The sequence below is a fragment of the Rhodnius prolixus genome, unplaced genomic scaffold (genome assembly GCF_049639745.1).
Source record: "Rhodnius prolixus isolate KJV_2025 unplaced genomic scaffold, Rpr scaffold_2, whole genome shotgun sequence".
Classification (NCBI taxonomy): Eukaryota; Metazoa; Arthropoda; class Insecta; order Hemiptera; family Reduviidae; genus Rhodnius; species Rhodnius prolixus.
The window spans coordinates 2,911,211-2,937,196 of record NW_027411592.1 but is presented as its reverse complement, the minus strand read 5'-3'; the positions used below and the strand labels follow the sequence as shown (position 1 = coordinate 2,937,196).

General features: G+C 34.2%; 1 protein-coding gene across 1 annotated transcript; it reads right to left on the bottom strand.

The window, feature by feature from the left end:
• Positions 1 to 739: 739 nt before the first annotated feature.
• On the bottom strand, positions 740 to 25,830 carry kdn (citrate synthase). The gene is made up of 9 exons (XM_074120458.1): positions 25,625 to 25,830; positions 9,649 to 9,813; positions 8,567 to 8,764; positions 7,301 to 7,492; positions 7,002 to 7,201; positions 6,328 to 6,460; positions 5,830 to 6,033; positions 4,581 to 4,685; positions 740 to 2,731 (listed from the first exon to the last, which is right to left on the bottom strand). Exons 1-9 carry the CDS (start codon positions 25,673 to 25,675, stop codon positions 2,567 to 2,569), a joined length of 1,413 nt encoding a protein of 470 aa, XP_073976559.1. The 5' UTR covers positions 25,676 to 25,830; the 3' UTR covers positions 740 to 2,566.
• Positions 25,831 to 25,986: the final 156 nt, after the last annotated feature.

Sequence of the window (25,986 nt, the reverse complement as noted above, 5' to 3'; positions counted from 1 at the left end):
CCTACAAAATTCGCGATCGGGGAAGCGAAAAAAAAAAATTACGATTACACTAACAAAGGTAAATGTACATCGAGTAACGATTTATTCGTAAACCGGTTAATGAACAATTAAAAAATAAAACAAAAATATAAATAAATGTATAATTAATTACATAGACAAAAAAATTAAATTAAAATTGGTGCAACACATTTATTTGTTTATTTTTCTCTGCTAGTTATAATTGGAAAAATAAATATAACTTTTAAAATTCCTTACCGGTGAATAAATACTTGCTCAATTTCAAATAATTTAATAAATATATAATTTCTTAGTTAAATTGGTTTTTAAGTATCAAACATTGTACAGAGAAATCACAGCACAAGATTTGTTCAAACTTGATAGTTTGCAATTGGTTTGCGATTAACTACGCATGCTTGTTTGATATCTGTTTTGCATCTCATTTTAACTTTTATGTGACGGAAAAGTTATAAAAATCGACCTACGTGGCAGATAACGTAGGCTGTATTCTGTCTCTAAATAGATCGATCACAAATCATCGATCTTCAGTTTAAAGTTGTAGTTGGTATTTTGATTGGTTAGCCAAATAACAATTGGAAATTAGTTGGGAGATCAAACAGTTATTGTGTCTAATCACAAACCAGTCAGACCTCATGGAACAAACCTACATACATTAAAAACCTTATTATAACCTCAAGGCATAAAATATGTAATCCATTTTTTTTAATTTTTTAATTTCCTATTTTTGATTTTTTTTTTTTTTTTTAAAGATCTTTAAATGTAATTCTTGTTAATCAAAAGACAGTGAACTTAGCTGATATAAATGTGTGTGCCTAACCACTAAGTAGCATGTCGCTTTTTTATTAAAACTTGCTTTTTCAATTTTATTTAAAGTAGTGGCAAAAATCAGTGAAATAAATAAATGCAAAAAGTAATTTACTATTCCTTTTTTTAATTGCATGCCATTCAATTAATTCATATTTATGTTTATTATTATAAATCATGATTTGGAGTGAGTTACGAATGTTAAGGAAATGTTACCGAGATTACGCCCTAGGTTGGAGTTTGGAGACCGTAAGCTTTTTTTAGTCCATGATTCTTTTTGGGCAATGGCCTGGTGAACCAAGACCTTGAGTTGGTCAGAGGGCAATCGATGGCGTTCAACAAAGGCTTGCTTTTTGAGTATGACGGGTGCCATGAGGAATGAAATTTGAGGCATTGGAAGTTCCAAAATTTGCTATCTCATTTCGTGTTGCCAGAACCGTGGAGAGTCGGCTGGTAGAGGTACTAGCCTCCTCTACTCTATAATTCTCCATGCTAGAAAAGGAGCTGGAGGGTTGAAAGCAAGGTTCACAATTACCAGGCAATTCTGGATGGTTCACAGACGTCTTCATGAAAGGCGTAAAGAGCCGGGGTCATTCCAGTTTGATTTGGTAAGTCAATCACTTATGTATAAAGAAATTGCAATATTTATTTTCTTTAGAGATGATAGCACAAAGGATACAATAATTTCTGAATTACAGCCAATCAGCCCTGAAAACTATTAATTTGGTCTGTTCTAGAGACGGTTTGACGGAGATCTTGACATGAATTCCTTAAATGTCCGGACATTCTAGGCGGACAATTAGGTCCCGGATAGGATGTCATTCTTAAGACTTCTCTGGATCCGTATCCTTTATGTAGCATCGCGAAATCTCATAAAAGTAAACCCATCAACGAATGTGGGCGGAAACCCCCCAAACCAGAAGTGGCTGCCCATATGATTCATTTTGTAATAGGTGAAATAAAAGTTGTCAAAGGACCATCATGTCATGCATGCCAAGTTGTAAAACTATTATTGTCAAATCACATTTTGGTTTAGCCTCATTTCACATTTATAAGAAATGATTAAGTATAAAACTATTGTTAAATGTGTACATGAATTGTTGAATCTATTCTTGAAACAATTTTTAATAGAAATGGTGCTACTTTTACTTTTAATTTTCCAAACAATACAAATAACAATGCGCAATAATTTACGCTTGAAAATTAAATCAAATAAATTAAATCATAATAAATATAAGCGAACATTTTTTTTGTTTTTGACCTTTTTATTTTACAATTCAATATAAAATAGAAGAATGATCAGGAAAAAATTACTAACCGATAAGTAATATTTTAGTAAATGAACTTACGAATAATATACTATTTCCTCTGAGGTGTTGAACATTTTGTTTAATAAATAAATAAATTTGTTTTTTCATTTATTAAAAATAAAAGCACATAAATAATTAATAATTCTGCTTAAATACATAATTACGGTGGTGATTTTCAGGTAATTCTGTGATTTATCATTTTAAAAATTCAGGTAATTCATTACTACAACTCTAAAAAAAAAAAAATAATGTTTATAACCTTTACCGCAATAGTACCTTCTTCTTTTTTTTTTTTTTTTTTTTTCTTTCTTTAACTACCTAAATGTGTTTTCTTCTCTTTTTATTGTTATAGACGTTAGACGGTTAAAAAAAAGTTTCAGTCACTGACAGAGCTGTTTTTTTTTTAGCAATGGTGGTAGTGGTGGTGTTACAGTTCACCCTTTCAAAACTGCTTTCATTAGCCCCTCTGTAGACAATGATTTTGGACGTTCAATTGGCAGCCCAAGAGCACGGTCCCATACTAAAGATGCAAGTACACCTAAAGCTCGAGAGACACCAAACAGTACTGTATAGTAATTCATCTCCTTCATTCCGTAATACTAAAAAAAAGCAAAAACAAATACATCAGATAAGACGCTAAAAATTGAAGTTATAAATAGGTGCAAGTTATGACGAAATTGAATTCAGCAAAAAGCAATCGACATCATTAAAGATAACACAGTAGGCGAGAGTTCTGCATATATCAAGGTACGCTTCTGTCAGCTAGCGAAGATAGAAGCCACAATCGGCTTAAATTTCAATCTGGTCTACCGAACGTGAGCGACCAAATGCACTAAACCAAAGATATACCATATTAACCAAAGATCTGCTACAAGATAGAAAAATAACAGGATGTAAGGAAATAAACAATTAGGCGATTCCCTAGAAAATTATGGAAAAATCAATCGAAATAGCTTTTCTGAAAAATCGCCCTTCAAACTGATACCACTTCCAATTCAGAAAATGGGTTAGAAATTTTTTTATTCATAATTACTACAGTTTTGGGAAGGGATTAGCTATGCGGTTAGCGTACTGGACTCCCACGCGGAGGTCCCAGGTTTGAATCCAGCTGCTGACCCTTAAGATTTCCTCTTCCTAGGAGCTTCTTACAGCTCACTGTCCGATGATGGACAGTGTTGTCTGTAACGAGAGAACACTGTCCGGAGGCCGGCAGTGCACTGGAAAAGCTCCGGGTGCCAATAAATAAAAAATTACTAGAGTTAGAATCATTCAACCATTATCATTATATACAATCAGTCATTCAATCATTATATGCCCAGTCTCCACTTCAGAAAAGAGCACTTTGTCGGGTCTCCTAAAAGCTATGCTCAAATCTGCATAAAATTCCGAATCGAATGACCACCTCATTCATAAAAATCGATTGGCGCGTTTAGGCGCTACGTTGTTTACAAAAAAGGTAACAACAACAAGAACATTTTCTGAAAATGCTGTTTTTGCTCATTTTCAGCAACTTCTTTTCTCGAAATCTATTACGATCTGGGTTGTTGCCAAAAAAATTGCAGACATAAAAAGGAGGATTTGCTATATATTTTAAAGAAAATTTGGGAATTTTATCTTTTATATAAAAAAGAGAAAAAAAACTGTCAAAGTTGGGTGTTTTTCAACGTGACGCTTTTTTTTGGGCAATTTTTGACGATCAACCCTTATACAAAAAACTGTCCTGCCGGACAGTTTTAATACACATTTCTGGGATGTAACAGACCACATGTAATGTATACATATATAAAAGAAAGTCATTGGAACCATTTTCGAAAAAAACTTTTAAATTAGGATATTAAATTGTCTGAATAAATATGGAGTTATAATATGACGACTAGGTGTTATTCGTGCAAAATCCAACGTGACGGACGTAGCAAAGTTTCTAAACAATTACTACAGAAATGAATTCATTTAACAAAAACTAGTCAAGAAACAGCAGGTTTTAACTTTAATGATGTCTTTTATCTTTAATGGCCTCGGGTAAACGAAGACCTTGAGTTGATCAGAGTGCCTATCGATGGCGTTCAGAGTCTAGCTTTTTAAGCGTGACGGGTACCATGAAAAATGGAACCTGAGGCATTGGAAGTTTTAAATTTGCTTTTAAATCCAAGGTGTAGCCCAGAACCGTGGTAAGTTGGCTGATAAATCCCCATTTGCCTTGCCTTTATAAGAGCAGCTGGTGGCATACCATTTGGAATCGTTCTTCTGATAAGTAATACAAAAACTCCTGCTTCAGCTATAATGAGATCAATTTCGGTAAAAAGTCTTAAAACTCTGAAGAAACCAAGCACATTAAATGGACACTAGCAAATTTATAAAAAGGTTATATTAAGTATTTTACATTATTGTGTTAAGCAAAGTTAATTTAGATGAATAGATGAGATTATAAATAATAAGTTTGAAACCAACCTGAAGAAGTACGCCCGAATGGGCATCAACATTTGGCCATGGGTTCTTGACTTTTCCAGTCTCCATCAAGACTGGGGGAACAACTTTGTACACTTGTGATACTAGCTGAAAGAATCAATTTTCACTATTAAAACTGAGAAAATGATGAGAAAATTATCGTTAAATAGATGGGTTATGCTCAAAGTTATTGCGGATTATGCATTCTTGGAAGTGATTGTTAAATGTTTATTGGGAAAATTCATGCAATTTTCTTCTACGAGATGTGGTTATTAAATAAAGAGACTGATGCTGCTACATAGAACTATGCATGCGCCAAATCCTAACGACCGACAGCTGTGCAGCGTAAAGCCTTCTCTTTCGATTGCAGCGTCTCACGTGTTAGTAGAGAAATCTGTCTGATCGGAACCGTCGTTTGTGTAAGAGCTGTTAGCTTCGTTTTACCGAAAACATGTAGTAGAGCGAAGAATTGTCGTGAAATTTCACATGAAACTGGGTAAAACCACTACTGAAACTTATCTGTTATTAAAAGAAGTTTATGGCGATGAATGTTTATCACGTGCGCGCCAGTTTTTGAGTGTTTCAAGCGTTTCCAAGATGGCCGAAAAGACGTCAGAGAGGATGACCGCCCGGGTCGCCCTTCCACGTCCAAAACGGATGAAAATATCCGATTATAATTAATCAACATTACATGAGGTGCTTGCTCAACTCCGTGAAAGAGTAAGGAAAAAAAACGACCCGATTTGTGGAAGAACAAGTCACAGGGTTCTCCATCAAGACAACGCGCCAGCTCACACTGCATTGTCTGTCACAAGACGTTTCTAGCCAAGTACAACATCCCAGTTTAAGGCCATCCGCCTTATTCGCCTGACCTGGCCTTTTGTGACTTTTATTCTGTTCCCCAGAGTCAAATCTGCATTAAAAGGAACACGATTTCAGTCCGTTGAAGCTGTGAAAGGAAAAGTGGCACGAGTCATGCCTGCATGAGCTCACAGAAAAAGACTTCCAGCACTGTTTCGAACAATGGTAACTTCGCATGGAGCGTTGCAGGGATAGGGGAGGGGTGTATATTGAAGGTGATAATAACTAAATATGTATAAATTTAAAAATAAAATGTTTTAAAGCAACAGTCTCGTTATTTAATAGCCACACCTAGTATCCAATCTTAGCATGTAAGATGTATAATTGGTGTGTCACCTAGGCAATAAGCTGTAGATGTCTTTTATAATTCTATAATTAGTTTTAAATTTACCTTGAACATAGGATCATTTGGTAAATGTTTCTGCGCAAACTCCCTTTGACATGTGTACCTAGGATCTGTTTTTCTCAGAACAGCGTGCCCATAGCCGGGTATCACTTGGCCAGATTTTAGTGTCTTCTGTACATATTCTTTAACTTTAGCATCAGGAATATCGTCACCTAGTTCTTGTTTCATTTTTGTTAAAAAGACCAGGACCTGGGGGTAAAAAAATAAAGGAAGATAAAATAGTAGATTATTCTGAGTTTTGAGTTAAACATAAGCATTAAAGTTTTCAAAATTTATTGTGTATTGAAGTAGATGCGAAAATTTGAGATTTAAAACTTATTTTACTCAGTCTCACTCCAAAATGTTTGGTATTATAAACTATTTAAAAAATAAAGAAATAAATAATTAAAATCATCGGTAAAAAGTCAATTTAACCCATAATAACTTCATTTTTTGTAAAGCAAAAGTTGAAATTAGTAAAAAGATGAATCATAAAAGACATACTTCCTGGTTGGCGAGTCCATGAAGTGGTCCAGCTAAACCATTCATACCAGCGGCAAAGGAGAGATACGGATCTGAGAGCGCAGAGCCTACGAGGTGTACAGTGTGAGCAGATACATTTCCACCTTCATGGTCACTGTAACAAATATTTTATTGGCATTCTAATTAATTTGAAAATAATTGATTAAATTTTAGTAAAAATTGTTAACACTATCATTAATTTTTTCTATTTATCTGCTATAGTGGGTCCATCAAGGTCAAGCAACATGACAATAAATCTTTACACTTCTTTCTTACTGAGGTGAAATTAATCTATAACTATTTGCCTTCATAGTTCAGGATAGTATTCCAACGATTTGAGACTTCTACAATGCTTACCATGCAAAAAAAAGTGTTCAGCTTTGTTGCAAGCAAAAAAAGAAAGGAATTCTGGAGATCATTCTCATTGTTGGCAGCCGATCAACGAACCTCATGATACAGAGAGTAAAAAGGTTACAGAGTGGGACCGGATAAATAGGAATTTCCAATGCAAAGTTTCGGGCAGATTGTTTAGTGACGTGTTAGAAGCAACAAAGGGCAAAATCCTTTATTTATTTATGAAGATGGTGGATTTAAATGTTGCTAGAATGTTCAACATCAAGTGTATACACAAATCTTTAACAGATAAAACTTCTAACCTGTGTATTGTAAGATAAAGGCGCATTAATTCCGTGAATTCATTGCTATCATAACCTAACATGGAAGTAAAATTTGCCGACCAATCTTTCGTCGTATCTATAGCGCCTATACCTTTGCCATCTTGATAGGTGTTACGATAAATTGTGGCGGCTATTACAGGAAGTTTGGCTATGAGATCCATCGCATCCTCAAACACGTACTGTAATAATAATAATAATCAAAGATAAAGTAAATTATTGCTTAATTAAAAATGGTATTTAACAACTAAAAAATAATTAATTCTTGAAATAACACGTACTTCCCAGTAAAGTGCTTTTTTAGTTCCTTGTGCATAAGCTTGGGCAAATTTACTTTCTGTATTTAGGGCGGTAACAGCCGCCGACAATTGTGACATCGGATGGATTTGTTGGGCTGGGAAATTATTTAACATTGTTACCACATGTGGCGGCAGTTCAGCACGTTTGGCCCATTCTTTCGATATGGCATCCACCTAAAATGAAAAGAAACGATGAATATAACAAATATTATATTTAGAGTAACTCTTATACACGAATTTCATCCACAATTTATAAAAATATCAACTCAATAGACGTTATACTATTTAAACCTTAGTTACAATTAAATATTTCAATGAATTAACCTAATATGAACGGATTCAACAATAAATTTCAACTTTATATTTAACCCTCAAACCATAAGATGAATTTTCCTGACACGAACACTAAGGTAGGGTCGGATCCGACCCGATACTGTATTTTCTTGCTTGCAGTGAAAAACTCAAATGTAACTCAAAATAACACATTTATTTTTATACAAAATGTATAAATGTTTTAATAAATTGTATAATTTTATGGCACAATTAACTTAGAATAGACTAATAAGTGAAGAAATGAACTCGAAAAAGGAGCTTTGTCTCAATAAAAACAAAACAGTTTACAAAAAGCTTGAATGAAAATTAAAGTAAAATAGTGGTGTGGTAACAAAATTATCGCATCGTTATGGAAAAAAAATCATTTTATTGTTCGCCATTATCAGTGGGAACAAGTAGGACATATTTTCCAATCGTAAGGAGTAATTCCTTTGGAAAACGCTTGTTTTTCAGTCATTTTTCTTCTAGAGGATGCGTCAAGGCAAACGCAAGGTTCTTGAGAAACGTCAAACGTGCATCTCCAGAGTAACTTTCTTCATTTTTGTTCCACTTGTAAAGGTCGGGTCGGATCCGACCTAGAATCTGACTTACTGAAACAATTACAAACCTAGAGCGCGGAGTGTCACTTACCGAATCGGCGGAAACAGTGTGGTCTCTTCCTAAGGACTCACAGAAAGGGTATACCGAGTCTAGTCGCTAAGAGTTAATGGTGGGGGGAACAATGGAAATATGTTTTCGCCTCGGGTCGGATCCGACCCGCATCTTTTGGTTTGAGGGTTAAAGGATCATCATTTTTCTAACTAGGATTGCTTTCAGAACAGTACCTGCGCAATAGAATTACAAAACTCTATCCAAAAAATCAAGCAATGAACGGAGAAAAAACTTCTACCTTCCCAAATTAAAATAGATAAATACCTGTGCTTTTGATGGAATATCTCCGGTCATCAACAGCCAGAAGAGTCCTTCAGGCAGTGGTTCTTCTCCACCTTTAGCTTTGGGTAGCAGTTTTTGACATTCAGGTATGGAATAACCTCGAAAACGGATTCCTTCATCTTGATCTAACACTGAAGTTTCACATACTAATCCTTTGATCCCACGCATCCCACCGTACATCTATAATTAAATTCATTACTTTAATCTATTATATAGAAAATACGCCCATCTTAAAGGATGTTAATAATAGTTGTACATAATTTATATTCTAGTATAGTAAAGAAGGTATCAAAAAGAACATCGAGTTGAAACATGTCGTACTTTGAAACAACATCTTGAAACTGATCCAGACTTTCTGTCAAAGGTCATTACTGGTGATGAGTCATGGTGCTATGGTTATGACACAGAAACAAAGCAACAGTCGAGCCAATGGAAGACGTCATCTTCACCCCGACCAAAAAAATGTCGTCAAGTCAAGTCAAACATCAAAACAATGCTGATTTGCTTTTTTGATGCCAAAGGCGTAGTCCATTCAGAGTTTGTCCCCCCAGGTCAGACCGTCAATCAAACCTTGTATTTGGAAGTTTTGAAAAGATTGCGCAATAGTGTTCGCCAAAAAAGACCCGATTTGTGGCAAACAGGAGACTGGTTCTTCCACCACGACAATGCACCTGCACACACAGCCATCTCTGTTACACAGTTTTTGGCTAAAAATGGCATGGTTCCGCTGCCCCACGCACCTTACTCGCCTGACCTGGCTCCGTGCGACTTTTTCTTATTTCCACGCATGAAAAAGGGCATGAAAGGTCACCGATTTGACAACATTGAAGAGGTCAAGAAAAAAACGAAGAAGGAGCTGTCAGCCATTTCTAAAGATGACTACAAAAAATGTTTCGAACAGTGGAAGCACCGGTGGGACAAATGTATTAGTTGTAATGGAGAGTATTTTGAAGGGGATAAGGTTGTTCTGTAAAAAATTTGTAAATAAATAGCTTTTAAAAAATAATTCCGTTTTTTTTTGGGTACCCCTTCGTACGCTACTAGAACAACCAAACGTTCCTTACCATATCCACCGTAACCTCTCCAACCTTGGTATTGCCATGGGCTTTTCGAAAATTCCTGACCTTCTCCTGTTGTTTAGGTATCTTATTTGCTAGTATTCCTTTGAGATCTGTTGATTCTGCAGAAATGTTACGTCGAAAGACAAATTGTGAAAGTGCAGGTAACACCTGGAATCATAAAGGAAAAACAAAAAATGTAAATAATTGAAAAAATAAGAATAAAACATGAATTTAAGCAATTAGGAAAGAGATGAGCTCAGAATTTTGGAAAGTGAAACTAAGATTTATGACTGTTCTTATCACAGATGTCTGACCATAGCGAAATAGGGAAACCGCTGTGCATAACAAATTTACTATCGGAATAATAGTAGCCCCCAAATTTTTAATTCAAAATTTATGCTTTCGTTTTTGAATAAATTTTTGCATTGCTTTATTTTGTTGCACATTGCTATGAGATCAGTTATTTTTTTTATTTTGGGCCTTAAATTGATTTTAGTAAATTGTGAATGCCACAGAATCAAGAGGTATTCGTGAAAATCATGAAATTCTGACATTCCTTGCATTTTATCATTAAAAAAGTTTTAATTAATAAGATAAAATTTTGACGAAGCAAGATTGTTTAAATTGCAAAAGCACTACCAAGAATTGACCAATGACAAGATGTTTTCAAGATTTCTATTATGAAATATATACGTTGAAAATAATTTAACTCGTTGAGTTTATTAAAAGAATAACAGAGCGTTTGCTGATAATAAAGTTTTCATTAAATAGATATGACAATTACGAAAATTGTATTGAATTTTTTAAATCTAATTTAAATATTTGTAAACTAATATTTAATATGAAACATTTTGAAATTCAATATTTCTCAAGGACAGTTTTACCATTCACACTTCTATTATTTATGTCAGTGTCTCATTATAAGCTAGTTATCTTATTGCCAACTTAATATCTTTTTTAATCGCTAGATTTACAAGCGGAACTGATGATGCATTATGATGTTCTGCCAATAGTCTGAAATATATTTGAAGTGTAATTTTTCATACAGTTTCACTAGATAAGACTTAAAATTGTAGTTTCCTTTGTTTGAATTGAATTTAGACAACACATGTTCTAAATACAAACCCATGCGGCCGCGTGTTCTCGATCGATGCGAATGTTTCAATGCTTTTTGCCAGCAAGATATGGACTCCAGCAATCTTGATTTTCTTTTTTTTTATCTTTGATTTTATCCGTCGTAGAAAGCACGTTTTCCATTCCTGACAGGTTTCGGATTTTCATCCATAATTACCCTTAATCAAGTGAATTACGAAACGGAAATATACATACGTATGTGTAGTCGAAATCTCCAAAACAAACTATTGATGCATCTCTGTTCATGTATGAAAGTCTAAAACCGTTTAGAGATATAACATGCCTGCTATGACGTATAGTACTAAAAATAATACCAAGCACTAAGGAAATAACTAAATATTCATTATTTTTAATTAAAGATTTGTCCAGCCCTTCACAAATCACGACCAAAAAAATTGCGTAATTTGGCAGCAATGTCGAAAAAATATAAATTTATTTCAGAGGAAACTGAGGAAAAGAAACAGCAAATTGTTTTTTACATATCACAGCATTATGCAGTTAAATCTTCATTATAGTATAAAATTCAATTTGTTCATTTTTTATTAAATGCGAATTGTCAACACGTAATAATATAACCTCGATCAATGTGATCCAATTACGGTTAATTAATGACAGTCGGAGATTATTGTGTTTACATGGCCACGGCCAGATAAATATAATGAAAACTTTTATCGTCTCATATCGCTGGCAATCGTCACTTTCTCTCAATGAGTTTATTATATATTTAATTGGAAATATTAGTAATTAGGAATTCTAAATTATTTGTTATTTATATAACCTTAAACAGTTAAAAGTAGAAATTGTATCGAATGTTTCGAATTTTGACTTCTCTGTGCTTTTTCGCTTTTGGGGATATAACTGTAATTTTTGATTATACGAGGGTCGTTTGAAAAGTCCGTGCAAAGTTAGAGAGATAGCACTACTGGCGTGTAGCGAGGTTATGTTTAGTTAGTAGCATCTCTTGGAAGAACACACACCAAGTTTCAGCCAGATCGGTCTATTTCTTTGTGTTTGGCATTCGTTTGAATCGAGCAAGTCGAGTGATTTTCAAAAAATGGACGAAAAAGAATTTCGTGTGTTGATTAAACACTACTTTATGAAAGGCAAAACGCCTCAGGAGACTAAAGAGAAGCTTGATAAACATTATGGTGACTCTGTACCTTCGATTAGAACAGTTTATAAGTGGTTTCAAAATTTTCGGAGTGGGCACAAGTGACGCTGAACGTTCTGGACGCCCTGTTGAGGTTACTACTCCAGAAATCATTGATAAAATCCATGATATGGTGATGGATGACAGAAGAGTGAAGGTGCGTGAGATTGCTAGTGCTGTGGGCATCTCGAATGAACGGGTACATAATATTTTGCATCAACATTTGGAAATGACAAAGCTATCCGCAAGATGGGTGCCGCGATTGCTCACGCTTGACCAAAAACGAAATCGTGTGAAGTGTTGCAAGGACGGTTTGCAGCTGTTCCAGAAGAATCCGCAGGACTTTAAGCGTCGTTTCGTCACTAAGGATGAAACATGGATACATCACTACACTCCTGAGACCAAAGAACAATCTAAACAATGGGTTACCAAGGGGGAATCTGCGCCAAAAAAGGCGAAGACCGTTCCTTCGGCCGGAAAGGTTATGGCGACTGTCTTTTGGGATTCGCAAGGAATAATCCTCATCGACTATCTGGAAAAGGGTAAAACTATTACAGGTGCATATTATTCATCGTTATTGGACCGTTTGAAAACCGAGCTGCAAGAAAAACGCCCACGATTGGCCCACAAAAAAGTCCTTTTTCCATCACGACAACGCACCAGCTCACACCTCAGCAGTTGTGGTCGCAAAATTAATGGAAATTGGGTTCCAACTCGTTTCACATCCCCCCTATTCTCCAGACTCGACTCCCTCGGACTACTATTTGTTCCCCAATATGAAGAAATGGCTGGCGGGAAAAAGATTTTATTCAAACGAGGAGGTGATAGCAGAAACGAATGGCTATTTTTCAGACTTGGACAAATCCTATTATTCGGAAGGGATCAACAAACTAGAGCAGCGTTGGACGAAGTGTATAAGCCTAAAAGGAGACTATGTTGAAAAATAAAAAAGGTTTACCCCCCAAAATTAAGTAGTTTTTATTTTTGCACGGACTTTTCAAACGACCCTCGTATATCCAGGGTGGTACAGCTGACATAACATCAAGAATGAAGACTTGGATAAGCTTTCTGAATGGTGCAAGTCTAATCAAATGACAGACAGTAATACGTGAGTATAAAGAGAAAACTATTCTAATCATATTCTAAAAATAATACTTTTTCATGCTCAAAATAACAAAATTTCATTTATTCAAATACCATCCAGAGATAGATAAAGCATGAAATATTTCCATTAAATACAATTTAACAAAATTATTTCGTTCTCTAACCTCGCATCTAAAATTATCAGTGATACCAACTACAATTTTGTAGAAATAAATGTTGATAATTTAAAAAAAAAGATTTATTTTTCCTATTTCCCCACAATGCACAGTTGGTACAATCAGATGGTGTCCTCAAAGTAATTTTGTTCGTCCTTCAATAATGCTAATTATTTTTAAAATAAAAACTGTATTAGTTAACAACTACGTGAGGTTACTAGAAAATTATAATTTTGATGTTGTCATATTTATTGTTCTTTATAGTTAGAACAAGCATTTTTTTTTAAAAACAAAAACGAAAAAGCATACGGAAAACAATAAAACGGTGTAATAAATATAAGTAAAATACTAAAAAATTGTCACTAGCCTTGAATTGTTTATAAGATTTCCTTCCCGACAACGATTATACAGATTTTCCATTACGAGTTTCCATATTTTGAGCATCACTGATTAGTGCAAGTAGTTTTAACAAATTCGTAAAACTGTAAATAGATGGTACTGTTTGTGTAGTGCAGTGTAACTAAGCGGGTTCAAATTTGACAATTCAAAGGTGATGTCACCAGCGATGAAACTTTAAGGAACCTAAATTTCCCTCTAACGGGGAATTTCAGTGCAACGTTACTGTTAACACTACAATGACTTTCCGAGTTTAAAGAATTAGCGCGACAGAATGTGAATTACTTTTTTCGTTGATTTATTCTTTCCGAATCACTTTAGAAAATACAGTCGAGTTAGAGGGGGGCCACAAAAGTTGCATTTTGACTGATCACAAAACTTCTTATGAATAATTTTACTAATTTACATTCATTTTCGGGCATAAAAATACTATCTTATCTTAGTGAAAAATAATAAATTCCGTCAGTAAAATCTAATTGTTGTTTATTAATTGATTATTTACTGTTATTTATAGATTTGAGAGCATTGACCTCTGTCGAGATATATCTGTGGTACACGGCCAGTTTACTATTGCGCCTCTGATACTAATATTCTTATCGTCTCAGGGTTAGTCTGGAAATGTAGGTCTGTGGGCCATTGTCAACCAGTTGCAAGTAACTTTCAAGGCCCATCTTGATCACGTTTTATCAACTTCCGTATAATAAATTTTCCGTTTCATGGATAAGTTGTACACACGATTTTTTTTTCTATTCGGGACTCAAGCAGCGCCGCCATTCTTAACTTAAGCATCTAAAGATATATTAGTTTTATGAAGCATGATGTCACACACCGAGAGGCTGACTAGCTTGAAAAACAGAAAAAATGTTTAAAAAGAGGTTTACAGTGTTGCGTGTTAAATAAAAGACAATAAGTACTAAAAAATTAATTTTTTTTTTTTAATTATCAACATTTATTTCTACAATTGCAGTTGGTATCACTGTTAATTTTAGATGCGAGGTTAGTAATGAATTTTTATAAATTTATAACTCCTGATATTTGCTAAAACGATTGGCGGTAGTGGAAGACAGTATTTCCTTGTTCAGAAACAGCAATGAAACCTCTTCGGAGAGAATTTTCAACCAAGTTAATGGGCAGCAAGATAAATTAATCAATTTTGTTTTTTGGTCGTATTTGATTCGGTTGTTTGGAACGGAAATGAGCATACTGTTCGCTAGTACAACTTCAGAAGTAGCATCCATTCCCTTTACAGGAAAAGAGTGCGCCTCAAGTGTGTAAACCACCGGAAACGGATCTCTCTGCAGACAGCCATGAAATCCGTTTTCATACCTTAGCTAATACAAATTTTCCAGCTATTTATATTAAATACTTCCTCCAAATTCAATTAGGTTAACCTGAAACTCTCAGACACCCCTCACGCTTTTGACTATCGTATTTTTTGGGGGGTATTCCAAATTAAAATTAAAATTTTTTAAAGGTGATTTTAAGTTTTGTTTTTAAGAAACTTTTTGCCGGAAGTAGTGAGACTATTCACAGCGTAGTTGATTGTTTGAAATTTCCTATATTACGTAAGTATTTGAAGCACTTAAATAGATTAGCCCACGTCACATAGGCGTAATATCAGTACAAGGAAAACAGCACTTAGAGAAAACTGGTTACTCATAGCAATACAAGGGAAAATCGTTATGCTATTGTTATCTGGAGAGTGGATTCGACATAAAATAAAGATAAGTAGCCTTATAATAACACGTATCTCTAATCTTTAAAAAAAAGAAGAGTAATTAAAGCATGCAAAAACTTGTTAAATTAGTTAATTACTGTCTGGGTACTTGAGATACTCTTTGACCTTGCTCAGTGACGCCTCACGAGACATTCTCTCCTGCCCTTAATGAAAATTCCAATAACTAACCTTCTTTCGACATTGAATTTGAGCCAACGTTCAGCTGCTGTTATCAGGTATTGTTGGCTTTTCTAAACACAAACAGGTAATAACTGAATGTATCTGAATATATATCCCCCAGTTGCCACCAACAATCCGGGAAACTACGACTTTAATTGGGTGTTAAACCTATCTTTCCTGCAAAACTGGTTAGAATAAAAGTGAAAACTTAATATTCCTTGTCTTGACTGTCATAAATAGATTATTTTCATGGGATACCAAGTGAGAGCTATCCACAAATGCCCGTTTTTTTGAAATTTGAATACCAGGGGGGGACCCGTTAATAAGCTTCCACACAGAACCAATCAGCTGCAAGTGCAACTCTACTCAGTCGATTTGTCCAGTACATATTTTATCGAAACGCCCCTAATACTATTCTTTGAACTTCGTCAGCTGATTGCATTCAAGTAGGTATAAAGCAGTTCCAAAGTAGTTATTGCTTACTGGCCTAGAATGATAAAAACGATCCGATTGCGATAAAAAAAAAAACACTTTTAAATCAGTGAGTTTCGAACCTGTAAGAGGACATTTATGCGAGGATTGAAAATTTAGCTAAAATTTTTTGGCGTTTTAAGTAACTGAACATGTTAGAACATGTAAAGAAGTGTAGTAAGAGGAGGTCGTGAGAGTGTCAAAGAAGAAATATGACATTGACAGAGCTGAGTTGGAGCTTCTTATCAATTCCCAGTGACATCAGTGTATATTGTAGCAAAAGCAGGACAAGGTTATAACTTTGTTACCTTATCTATATTAATTAAATGTAAATTGTTTTCCTCTTCACTCTTTTAAATAAACTTTTTAAATTAGGTTATTGTTTTAATATTTGGAAAAATTAATCAGACTTTTAGACAAATTCTACCTTGAACCTCCTACTCTCAACTTAGAGCCGTTCTAGGGCGATCTGGAAGACAACACTGGATGTGTCGAAAGATCCTGCTGAAGCGTTCTGCCAGAACTAGTTACTTAGGGCCAACATGCCGCACATAAATCATGCATGGCAAATAGCCAAACCTTCAAATGGTTGAAGTTCATAAAGTTAAATGCCGATTAAATCTGGTTTATGGCAGGACCAGAATAACTTAGGGCCTGGATAAAAGCAAGATGTCCTCCTCTAAATGCTTTCTAGAAGATTTCAGTGAAAGGTCTTAAGAGCCACTTCTTGAATCCCTGGTCGTCTAACTGATTATGGCATTTCCTCAAAATGCTGCAGACAGATTCAATTAAGCTGGTCTTCTTTAAACTTATGTTTTGGCTGAAAGGAAGTCGACTTAAATTTTGGCCACGTTTATTGCACTGAAATGGTGCAGTTGAAGGAAGCGTGACGTCAGAGCTAACCCTCGGTGACGGTGGCAAAGAAAAAAAAAAGCGATCCCCTGGAACTCGCGTTAAACCCTAGTTCAAATAATAAACTCTTCGGCGGCTGTCCAGACAAGTACAAGAAAATCTTAATAAAGCTTCTTTAAGACCCTTCGGTGGGCTGACATTCTTTCAAGCCTGAATTTTGCTTACAATACGCTGAAACAGTACATCAAAGGGCTGTTTATATTCACGATTCCTTTCTCCCTTAAAGCCCTGCCTGAATAGAAAACTGATTGGAAGAGAATTTTAATTAAAAGTAAGAAATGTTCAAGTCCCAGGTATTTAAACAAAGTTTAAATAAAATATTAGAACTATGGTCAAAAGAATCGCAAAGAAAAATATTTATTCCGGTGAAATGAAACACACTCTTCTTAGAACTTCAAAATTGAAAATACTCTTTCGATAAACTCAAGTGGCACTGTAGATGACGTCATTGAAGCGATTAGGGGAATCCACTTTCCCTCCCATTCCCCAGAAATGCTCTTAAGGAGAAATTTTTACAAGAAAAAAAATATTAAGTTTGTAAAAATGAGAGAGAAAAAAAAAACAATAACCAAAATTTATACGTTAAAATACTTTTCTTAGGGGTTGAATTAAACACAATTAAACATAAGTTTAGTTTATTCACTTAATACATAAACATAAACGCTAACATAAAGCAACATAACCTAACACAAAGCGTCACTTGCTACCACCCACTCTTACCACCCCAAAACTGTCATCCCTTCTCATACACCCTCAACAGTGTTGCCACTCCTATATCATACATTAAAAATTTACCTACAAGTGAGATTTTTAAAGCTATTTATACGTCAAGATTTAATTGTTGTTAATAAAAAACATTAAAAAAAATCGATTCAATAAAAAAATTAAAAATCGGCCCAAATATAATGCAAAAAAAAAGGGATAATAAAATATTTAATTCAACGGTATCATAATTTAAGCCCCCCCCCAAAAAATACAGCTGAAAAAATATATAATTTTCGTGAATTTATGTTTGTACAGCAAACAAAAATAGGACTCGTAAAGATAATGGAAAGTAATTTATGGCGGCGATAGTGAGCAGCCAGCCTAAATATACAAACACATATTTTTGGAACAAAAATAATTATATTGTGTTAGAATTAACTTAAATTTCTTGTTTTTTTTGGAGGGGGCTAATTTTGTTAACTACACGACCGGAACGGATTGTTCCATCAGTTTGATGCGTAATAATATGTTGCTGTGGGCACAATTCTATCTTTCCGTCGGTGGAAAGAACAAATCGAAAAATTAAAGAGGAAACAATACGTAAGTCTACGCCTAACATTACTAAGTACTAAGTGTCAAACTTTAGATAACTAAGTACCTAACGTTGACCATCGCTATTGGAAGACCAATTCTTATCTTGAACTTAAGTTAAAAGACAAGAGATCTCTCGTCTCTTCTCAGTTGTATCAACAAGTGTGATCATTTCAAATTACTGAAACTAAGATTAAAAGGTTGTGCAGGTGGGGAAAAAAAAGTATTAAGAAGGATTTTCGGACCTTTAAGGACGCAGGATGGCTATAGAGTATAGTAGCCACTAGTTATAAAGTCTGGTAGACTACGATGGCTGGGACATTTACACCGAATGGAGGAGACGAGAGAGGTCCCAGGAAAGCTCTATATGGACACCCTGGTGGAAAAAGGCCGAGGGGTAGGCCTCGACTAGGATGGTTGACCGACGTGCAGGAAGATTTGGAAGCCCTTGGTCAGCAGAAATGGAGAACGTCGGCAAGAGATAGAGATAGGTGGAGAGCTGTAGTGGCTGAGGCTCGGGTCCTTCATGGCTCTGCCTGGACCCAGCTCCATGACTGAAGAAATTCCTAACAATAAATCTCCGTCATTTATTCCATTTCTCTTACTCATCTACTGAACTACATATCTCCGGCGCTTGTTGTCTTATCTAATACAGCAACACTTACACCAGTTAAATAATTTATCGCTCAACAATCTCAGGGAAAAAAAAAATTATATCATACCACTAGGATAGGATGATTTTGATACTAGCTTTTGATAGGTTAATAGGATATTAATTTACTTCAGTAGATTATTTTTTAATCAATAGTTATTTATAATTTTTTCTTTCTTTTTTTTTAAATAAAATAATTTTAAAAGAAATCTGGCTGGAATACTCTCAAGACTTCCGCTTACAGCTGATTACGTAATTGACTTTTCATAAAACTACCTGTTCCAAAACGACCAGAACACTACCTCTTACGTCATTAAAAGTAATAGTCAAAACAGCTTCCAAGTTAATAACTTATTCCGGTTTTTTCACGATTATATCTAAAAACTATTTTTAAAAAATAAAAAATAAATGCGGATAAAACGCGGATCCGTCAAGGCCGCGTGGGGCTATAAGGATAATATTGTAGGCCTATTAACTGGGCCACTGCAGGCTCAGAAAACACATGCATCGCATGGGCCTGGCAGATGATAGCCTCTGTAGGTTCTGTCAGTAAGAAGAGGAAACGGCACTGCACGTGTTGTGTCAGTGTGAGGGGCTCATGTGGCTAAGGATTTTGCTTCTCGGGGAGGAAAAACCAAGGCCTGTGAGCTTTACTCAAGAGTCACTCTCCAGCATTAGGAGTCTGATTAAAAGGACAGGTCTGGAGCTTTAGAATGAGGGGAGCCATAATAGATCCAAAGGGGTCGCAGTGGCGTAGGCCTTGAGGCCGCCCTCTAATCTAATCTAGCCTGGGATGACTATTGACTAAAATTGGAAGCAAAGGAAGGATGAGACTCGGAAAGACGTTTTAAGAATTCCGCTAAAGATCTGCATGATCTCTAACAGAACCCCGGTAGTGAAGAGTCCTTGCTGTTCTGGTTGATGTATCCTTCCAGTTTTTTGGGCAGAAGAAGTAATTTTATAGAGCCAGCATGTATCAAACCAGTCGCATTTCATTAGACTCTGCTGTTCTAAGCACTTTAATTTTAGCCTGAGTCTGTCTTAAAAAGTAAAACATTTTTTGCAACTAAGGCACTCACACCCCCCAAAAAAAGGTACGTTAGATTTCCAAAAACTGGACTGAAAAATCCCAAGGTCACCACAACCTAGCGCTATTTTTCCAAGTCTAACATGTTGGTTTTATATAACAGTCAAATCTCCTTCCCAAAACAAGGAAAACGCGTCAAGTGCCACTTAAAAAAGAATTACTAATGGCGGGGAATCCCCGATTTGGCTCCACAATTCCAACCACTGTCATGGCCGGGTCTAATTCATTCCAAAACTATTCAAGTCGAGAAACTCATTCTTACAAATAAAGACGTAAACTTTTCTTTAAAATAATTTCTCTGACTGTTACCATACAAAACAATATAAATTATGTTTAACTTGTACACAGTCTACGATAATAGTTAGCTTCCGTGATCAACTTCTCCATATATCCATTAACCATTATCGATAAAAATCAATTATAATCAACCTTTTTTTTTAGATCTTGCTCTTCTTTAAAAGGAAAACAGCTGTTTTAATTTTCAGTTAATGCCGAAACAGAGCTCATATTTAGACTCACTGAGAATGAAGTTTTCTTTTTTATTATTATTATTTTTTTTTTTATAACGTTTTATGGGTGCTCTAAAATAAGAATTTTGAAAAACAAAAATCATCGGAACCACGTTAGAATAAATCACCAAAAACGATGGGAAACAAACGTTCGATCGTACAACGAACTAGCGAATGTCGAATGGACTGGTTGGTATTTAAATGGAATAATAAAGTTGAGAATTAGGTGATTTTTTAAATTAAAAAAAAATAACCTTGAACAGAAAAATTTCCCCTTAAATAAGCTAATTTAATATTATCTCCCTAAATTTTACGTGAATTAATTTTTTGCTCCTTAAAATACATTTTTTCCCCTCTAATAATAAAAATGAACGCTTCATAAAACAGGTTTTTTTCCCATGAATTATGTGACTCATAAAGTTATTCCACTTGATGGAATATTTTAATGACGAAAGATTCTTTCAAATAAAACTGACTGGTATTTCCTTATAATATCGAGATCATTGTTATTTATTCCGATTCTAAGCTGGGAGAGAGAGAAAAAAAAAGAAGCGCGAACGGAAGTGAATTTTTCCAAAGAGGTCTTTCATTTTGCCATGATTTTTCTCCACAACTACTTCCGGTCGATTACTTTGTACTTGTAAACCGTTCACACAAAATGTCTATCAAACTTTTGTTTGATAAGTTTGTACAAAATTTGGAAACCCCCTTGCCTCCAAGATAATCTGTGATGGGATCTAAATAAAATATTTGAGGATTCTAAAACTGGGAGGTTTTCCCATCCATAACGTTCCCTATCCGTGGGAAGCTGCAAGATGATCCAGAAGTTGGCACTTACAGATAAAAAACATTTCCTGATGCTAAGTACTTTTTTTTTGGAATACGACTCTAATTGCTCCAAAAGAAACGTATACCGAACAGATTATGATATTATAATATGCAGTTTTTGACGTTCAGTTCAACCCTTTAAAAATAAACGTTTCTAGTCAGGCGACTAACTTCCTATTCATAAATAATATTTAACATGTTTTTATTTTTTTGGCCAAGCACAGACCATACCACTATCTTCAACGTTTTATTTTAGATCGTTTAAAAATGTCTTGTGCTGTTCCTAACATATTTCTTTAATATTGTACACTAACGTTTTGGTTTTCTATTAAGTGCCCACCCAATGCAAGCCAACTATCCAGAAATCACTGTGACAGACGATAATTCGAGCACTAACGCCTAAAATTAGCCTAATATTTGACAATATTAAAACTAAATCACAAATAAAGAACACAAAATACCTTAGAGACCGCAAATGACCCCCCCCCCCCAAAAAAAAACTTTCAAAATGACCTTGTAAGAGATCATTACCTTCTATTTATCATATTGTAAATTGATGAAATTAATGAAACAGCTGACAACCTAATTAGCTTAAATTAGATAACTCATTGTCATTAATATTAGAAACGATAGATCATTTCTAATATCTTAAAAAAAAACTGAGTAAAAGATCTATTATTATATTAATTTGGTTACGTTAAAATTATGTTAAAAAATTAGACCGTAATTATGATAAACAAAACGTTTTAACAAGTTTCACAGATTATAATATAATTAGACCTTTTTTTTAAATGTAAAACATATGTATAAACTAGTTAGGATATTTATTTTTTAAGTAAGTTTTGTGCCTTGTTATTAAAACAGTCCGGTAGGGCAGGTCCTACTTATAGGTTTTCAACTAAGAGAGAAAGAATAAGAAGAAGATAGGATTACTTATTGGTATGGCAAATATAGTTAAATTTAGCCCTATTTTAAAAGAACTAAGGGTACATTTATGTCCAATTTCTCCTTGCTGCAATGGTGTAAGAGACTTCGTGGAAAAATTGTATGTACCATTGAAGAAAGCTAATCCGAATTTCCCAATATTAATTCGAGAATGTCAAGGAGTTCAACCGAAATTGTGGGCGAGATACGATTTTGGTAAGGAGGCATGTGTAAGTTTAAAAGATCTTAAAGCTGAAGAAGTACTGACGAAAATTGTGCAACTGAACTGCAAAAATTAGTAGTTTGGAATGTTCCAAACTGTAGTATAGTATAAATATTTTGATGCTCATATTTAATTAATAAAACTCCTCGCTGCATCGTGAATTTTCAATTTCTTTATAGCTATCTTAGTTTTTTAAGCTGTTAAGCAAGCCAATATTATTAAACTTTAAACACTTCGAGTACTAATAAGAGAGAAACAGAACAAAAAAAAAAGTTGTTCTAAACTCACAAACTTTTGTTCTATTTGAGAAAATACTTCCTGACATTCGAAAGTTGAAAATATTTTCAATTTTAAAATTACACAATTGACATCAGAATCTTCTATAATAAATTCTGGAAAAAAAAAGTTTAAAAACAGTACTGACTGCTTATTATACCATAAAAGGAATTATCGTTTTTGAGCTATCTTTAAATCCATGTGTGTCCTTTTGAAATTTATTTCAAGTGGTAGCTGCACCAAACATTCAAATACCAAAGAAGAAATAGTTAAAGACAAAAACAGCTATTCAGGCTGAGGTGTTAACTTCAAGACTGATTAATAACTACATTATCTGAAATCCGAGCCTTGGTCAGTCTAGAGAAGAAGCCTTGGAAGTTACAACAGCTGAATGGGCTGACAAGTCTTGGGCAATGAAACTTTTTATTCAAACCAACGAAGTCATGTCCACATGTTCTGGATTGTTGCAATAACTGTGACATTATAACAAATTTAAAAGAATGGCTATGATAAAAACTTGAATCAGAGACACTGCGCTGATATAAAAAAGGGGAAAAAAAATTTCTGGTTGAATACACATTCTCCAATTGCAATTGTTGTATTACACAAGTCTATTAAAACATTCGACGGTCTGGTGGTAGTGCACCTTTTCTCCTTCAGGTTGCTAATTCAAGAAATATAAGGAAAATTGTTAAGAGACATTTGGGGAAAAAACGCGATAAACTAAAGAAATCATATACACTAACAACATACTCAATGGTCGAAAGGTTAACAAGACAATGGGCAAGGGATCTCCTGCGTGACACACTGGCTGACTGCCTCTCACATTAACTATACTCATATTAAGTACAAATATAATAATAATATAAGCTGCTGATCCTTAGATTTTCTCTTCCTAGGAGCTTCTTACAGCTCACTGTCCGGTAATGGACAGTGTCTGTAACGAGAGAACGCTGACCGGAGGCCGGCAGTGCACTGAAAAAAAGCTCCGGGCGCCAATAACCTTAGATGTTAACGCGCCTTACATCATTAAAGTAAGGCATTAAGTAAACATTAAGTACAGTATTTTGTATTGATTTAAATCTATGTGCAGTTTTATTTATATTAAAAACTAGCTGGACCTATTTTGTACCCCTAGTTAAAGCACAGAGATACTCTAGGAAAGTAGAAAATAAGCTTAAAAACTATTTTGTACCCCCAGTTAAAGCACAGAGATACTCTATGAAAGTAGAAAATAAGCTTAAAAACTATTTTGTACCCCTAGTAATGCTCAGAGATAGTATATGAAAGTAGAAAATAAGCTTAAAAACTAGCTGGACCTATTTTGTACCCCTAGTAAAGCATAGAGATACTATATGAAAGTAGAAAATAAGCTTAAAAACTATTTTGTACCCCTAGAAAAGCACAGAGATATTCTATGAAAGTAGAAAATAAGCTTAAAAACTAGCTGGACCTATTTTGTACCCCTAGCAAAGCTCTAGAGATACTATATAAAAGTAGAAAATAAGCTGCAAATCTATTTTAGAAACAAAATATTCTAAATAAAAAGTTATTTCAACTTTTCAATCGTGGATTTTCTTATATATTTTGTCTTCATAAACAAATATATGAAATCAGCTAAGTTTTCGTGATATTAGAAATAGAGCAAGAACTACCCAATTTGCTAGGAAAGAAATGAAGCTAATTTTAGCTATCGATAGCATAGTAGTAAATTCTCACAACTATAAATAAATTTTGGCAGAAAAGAAAGAAATAAATAAAAAAAAAAAAAAATGGGAACCGCCTACAAAATATAACAATGAAATTTGCTGATAACAGTTAGCAAAAGATTACCCAGAAATAAGCAGAATAACTCGCATACGTATAAGAAATTATTACTTTTCAATTTCGTACATATTTATGTATATTTTTTTTTAAAGACAAATTGAGGAAAACTTAAAATTGAAATTACAACATAAATAGGTCAGTGTTTGGCCCACATAATTATTAAAGGTTACTCTAAGGAAAATAAAAAAACAAATGTACAAAATTCCTTAGTAAAAGTTATATGTTTAGGTAAAATAGGTGAAGGTAAGCCTCTTGAAAACGATTCCATTTCAAGTTTTAGATATGAGATAAAATTAAAACTTACCCCCTTTAAATTCAAGGCCAATTTTAAGTTCATTTCGATGCTGGCAACGAATATTATTATGTTCGGAAATGTATGTGGTAAAATTACAATTACACTTTTAAGAAACTACATCTACAATGAACAGATTCCTTTCTTAAGTGCACGACTACTTTAAAATAAATGCAGTTCTGAACTACAATTAATCAGGTTTCAAGAAGAAATTTGAAAACGAATCCTTGGCATTTTTTGTTTTTAATATTCTCTCCTCATTTTAAAATATTAATTTTAAAAAAAAAAGTTTAAACTTTGGATGCCTATAAGCAGATGTCAATTGTAATTCTGTTCACGAAAAATGCATTACCCTACACAGGAGCTTAAAAAATAAGCTTTAACTAAAGCAGCCTTGACTTTTCAATAAAAAAAAGACATCAAAATTGTTGACCCAAAAAACAAATTTTATACAACAGGGCAGAAAACCAAGGGCCCAACAAATGTCATGGAAATGAACATGTGCCAGATTTTGTTTCTATTTTAGGAAATTTTATTTAAAAAAAAAAAAAATCAGTTAATAATGAGAATAAATGCATAACTAATATTGTAATGGTGCCTAAATTTAATTATCTTCAAACTTATTCGTCTATTCACTATTAGAACTTTTAAAACACTAAAGGTTATTATTAAAAGCTATGTGAAAATGAAAAATGCTTAAAATTAAGTTATAGAAAATCCTTTTTATGGGATTATATCATAAACCCACTGATAATTATGAAAGAGGTAGAAAAAAAATCGATTGCCAAAAATAAGAAAGGTTTCATTAAAAATTACTGAATTTTAAAATAAATATATTCAACTTACCTGGTTCGTTTCCACAAGTCTTGAAACAGTTATTCTACTAATTAATGCCATTTTGATTTTTTTTTTTTATATATATATATTACAACCGGTGAAATTTAAAGTAGACTGCAACTAAATTTTCGAACCAAAATCGTGTAGTACTACACAGGGGGGTTAGGGCCAGACTCCGCGACGAAAAAAGGCAGTCTTAAGAGTAGAGAATCACGTGACCCCACGGCCACACTTAACCGGCTACTAATGTTTGTAGATCTAGCGCTGTGCAGCGGCCTATTGTACAAACTCAGGCACTAGGTTAAGATAGGGAAGGGATTGCTAAGGTTATAGGAGGGGATTGATAATGATAAGGTGACAGCAATTTATTA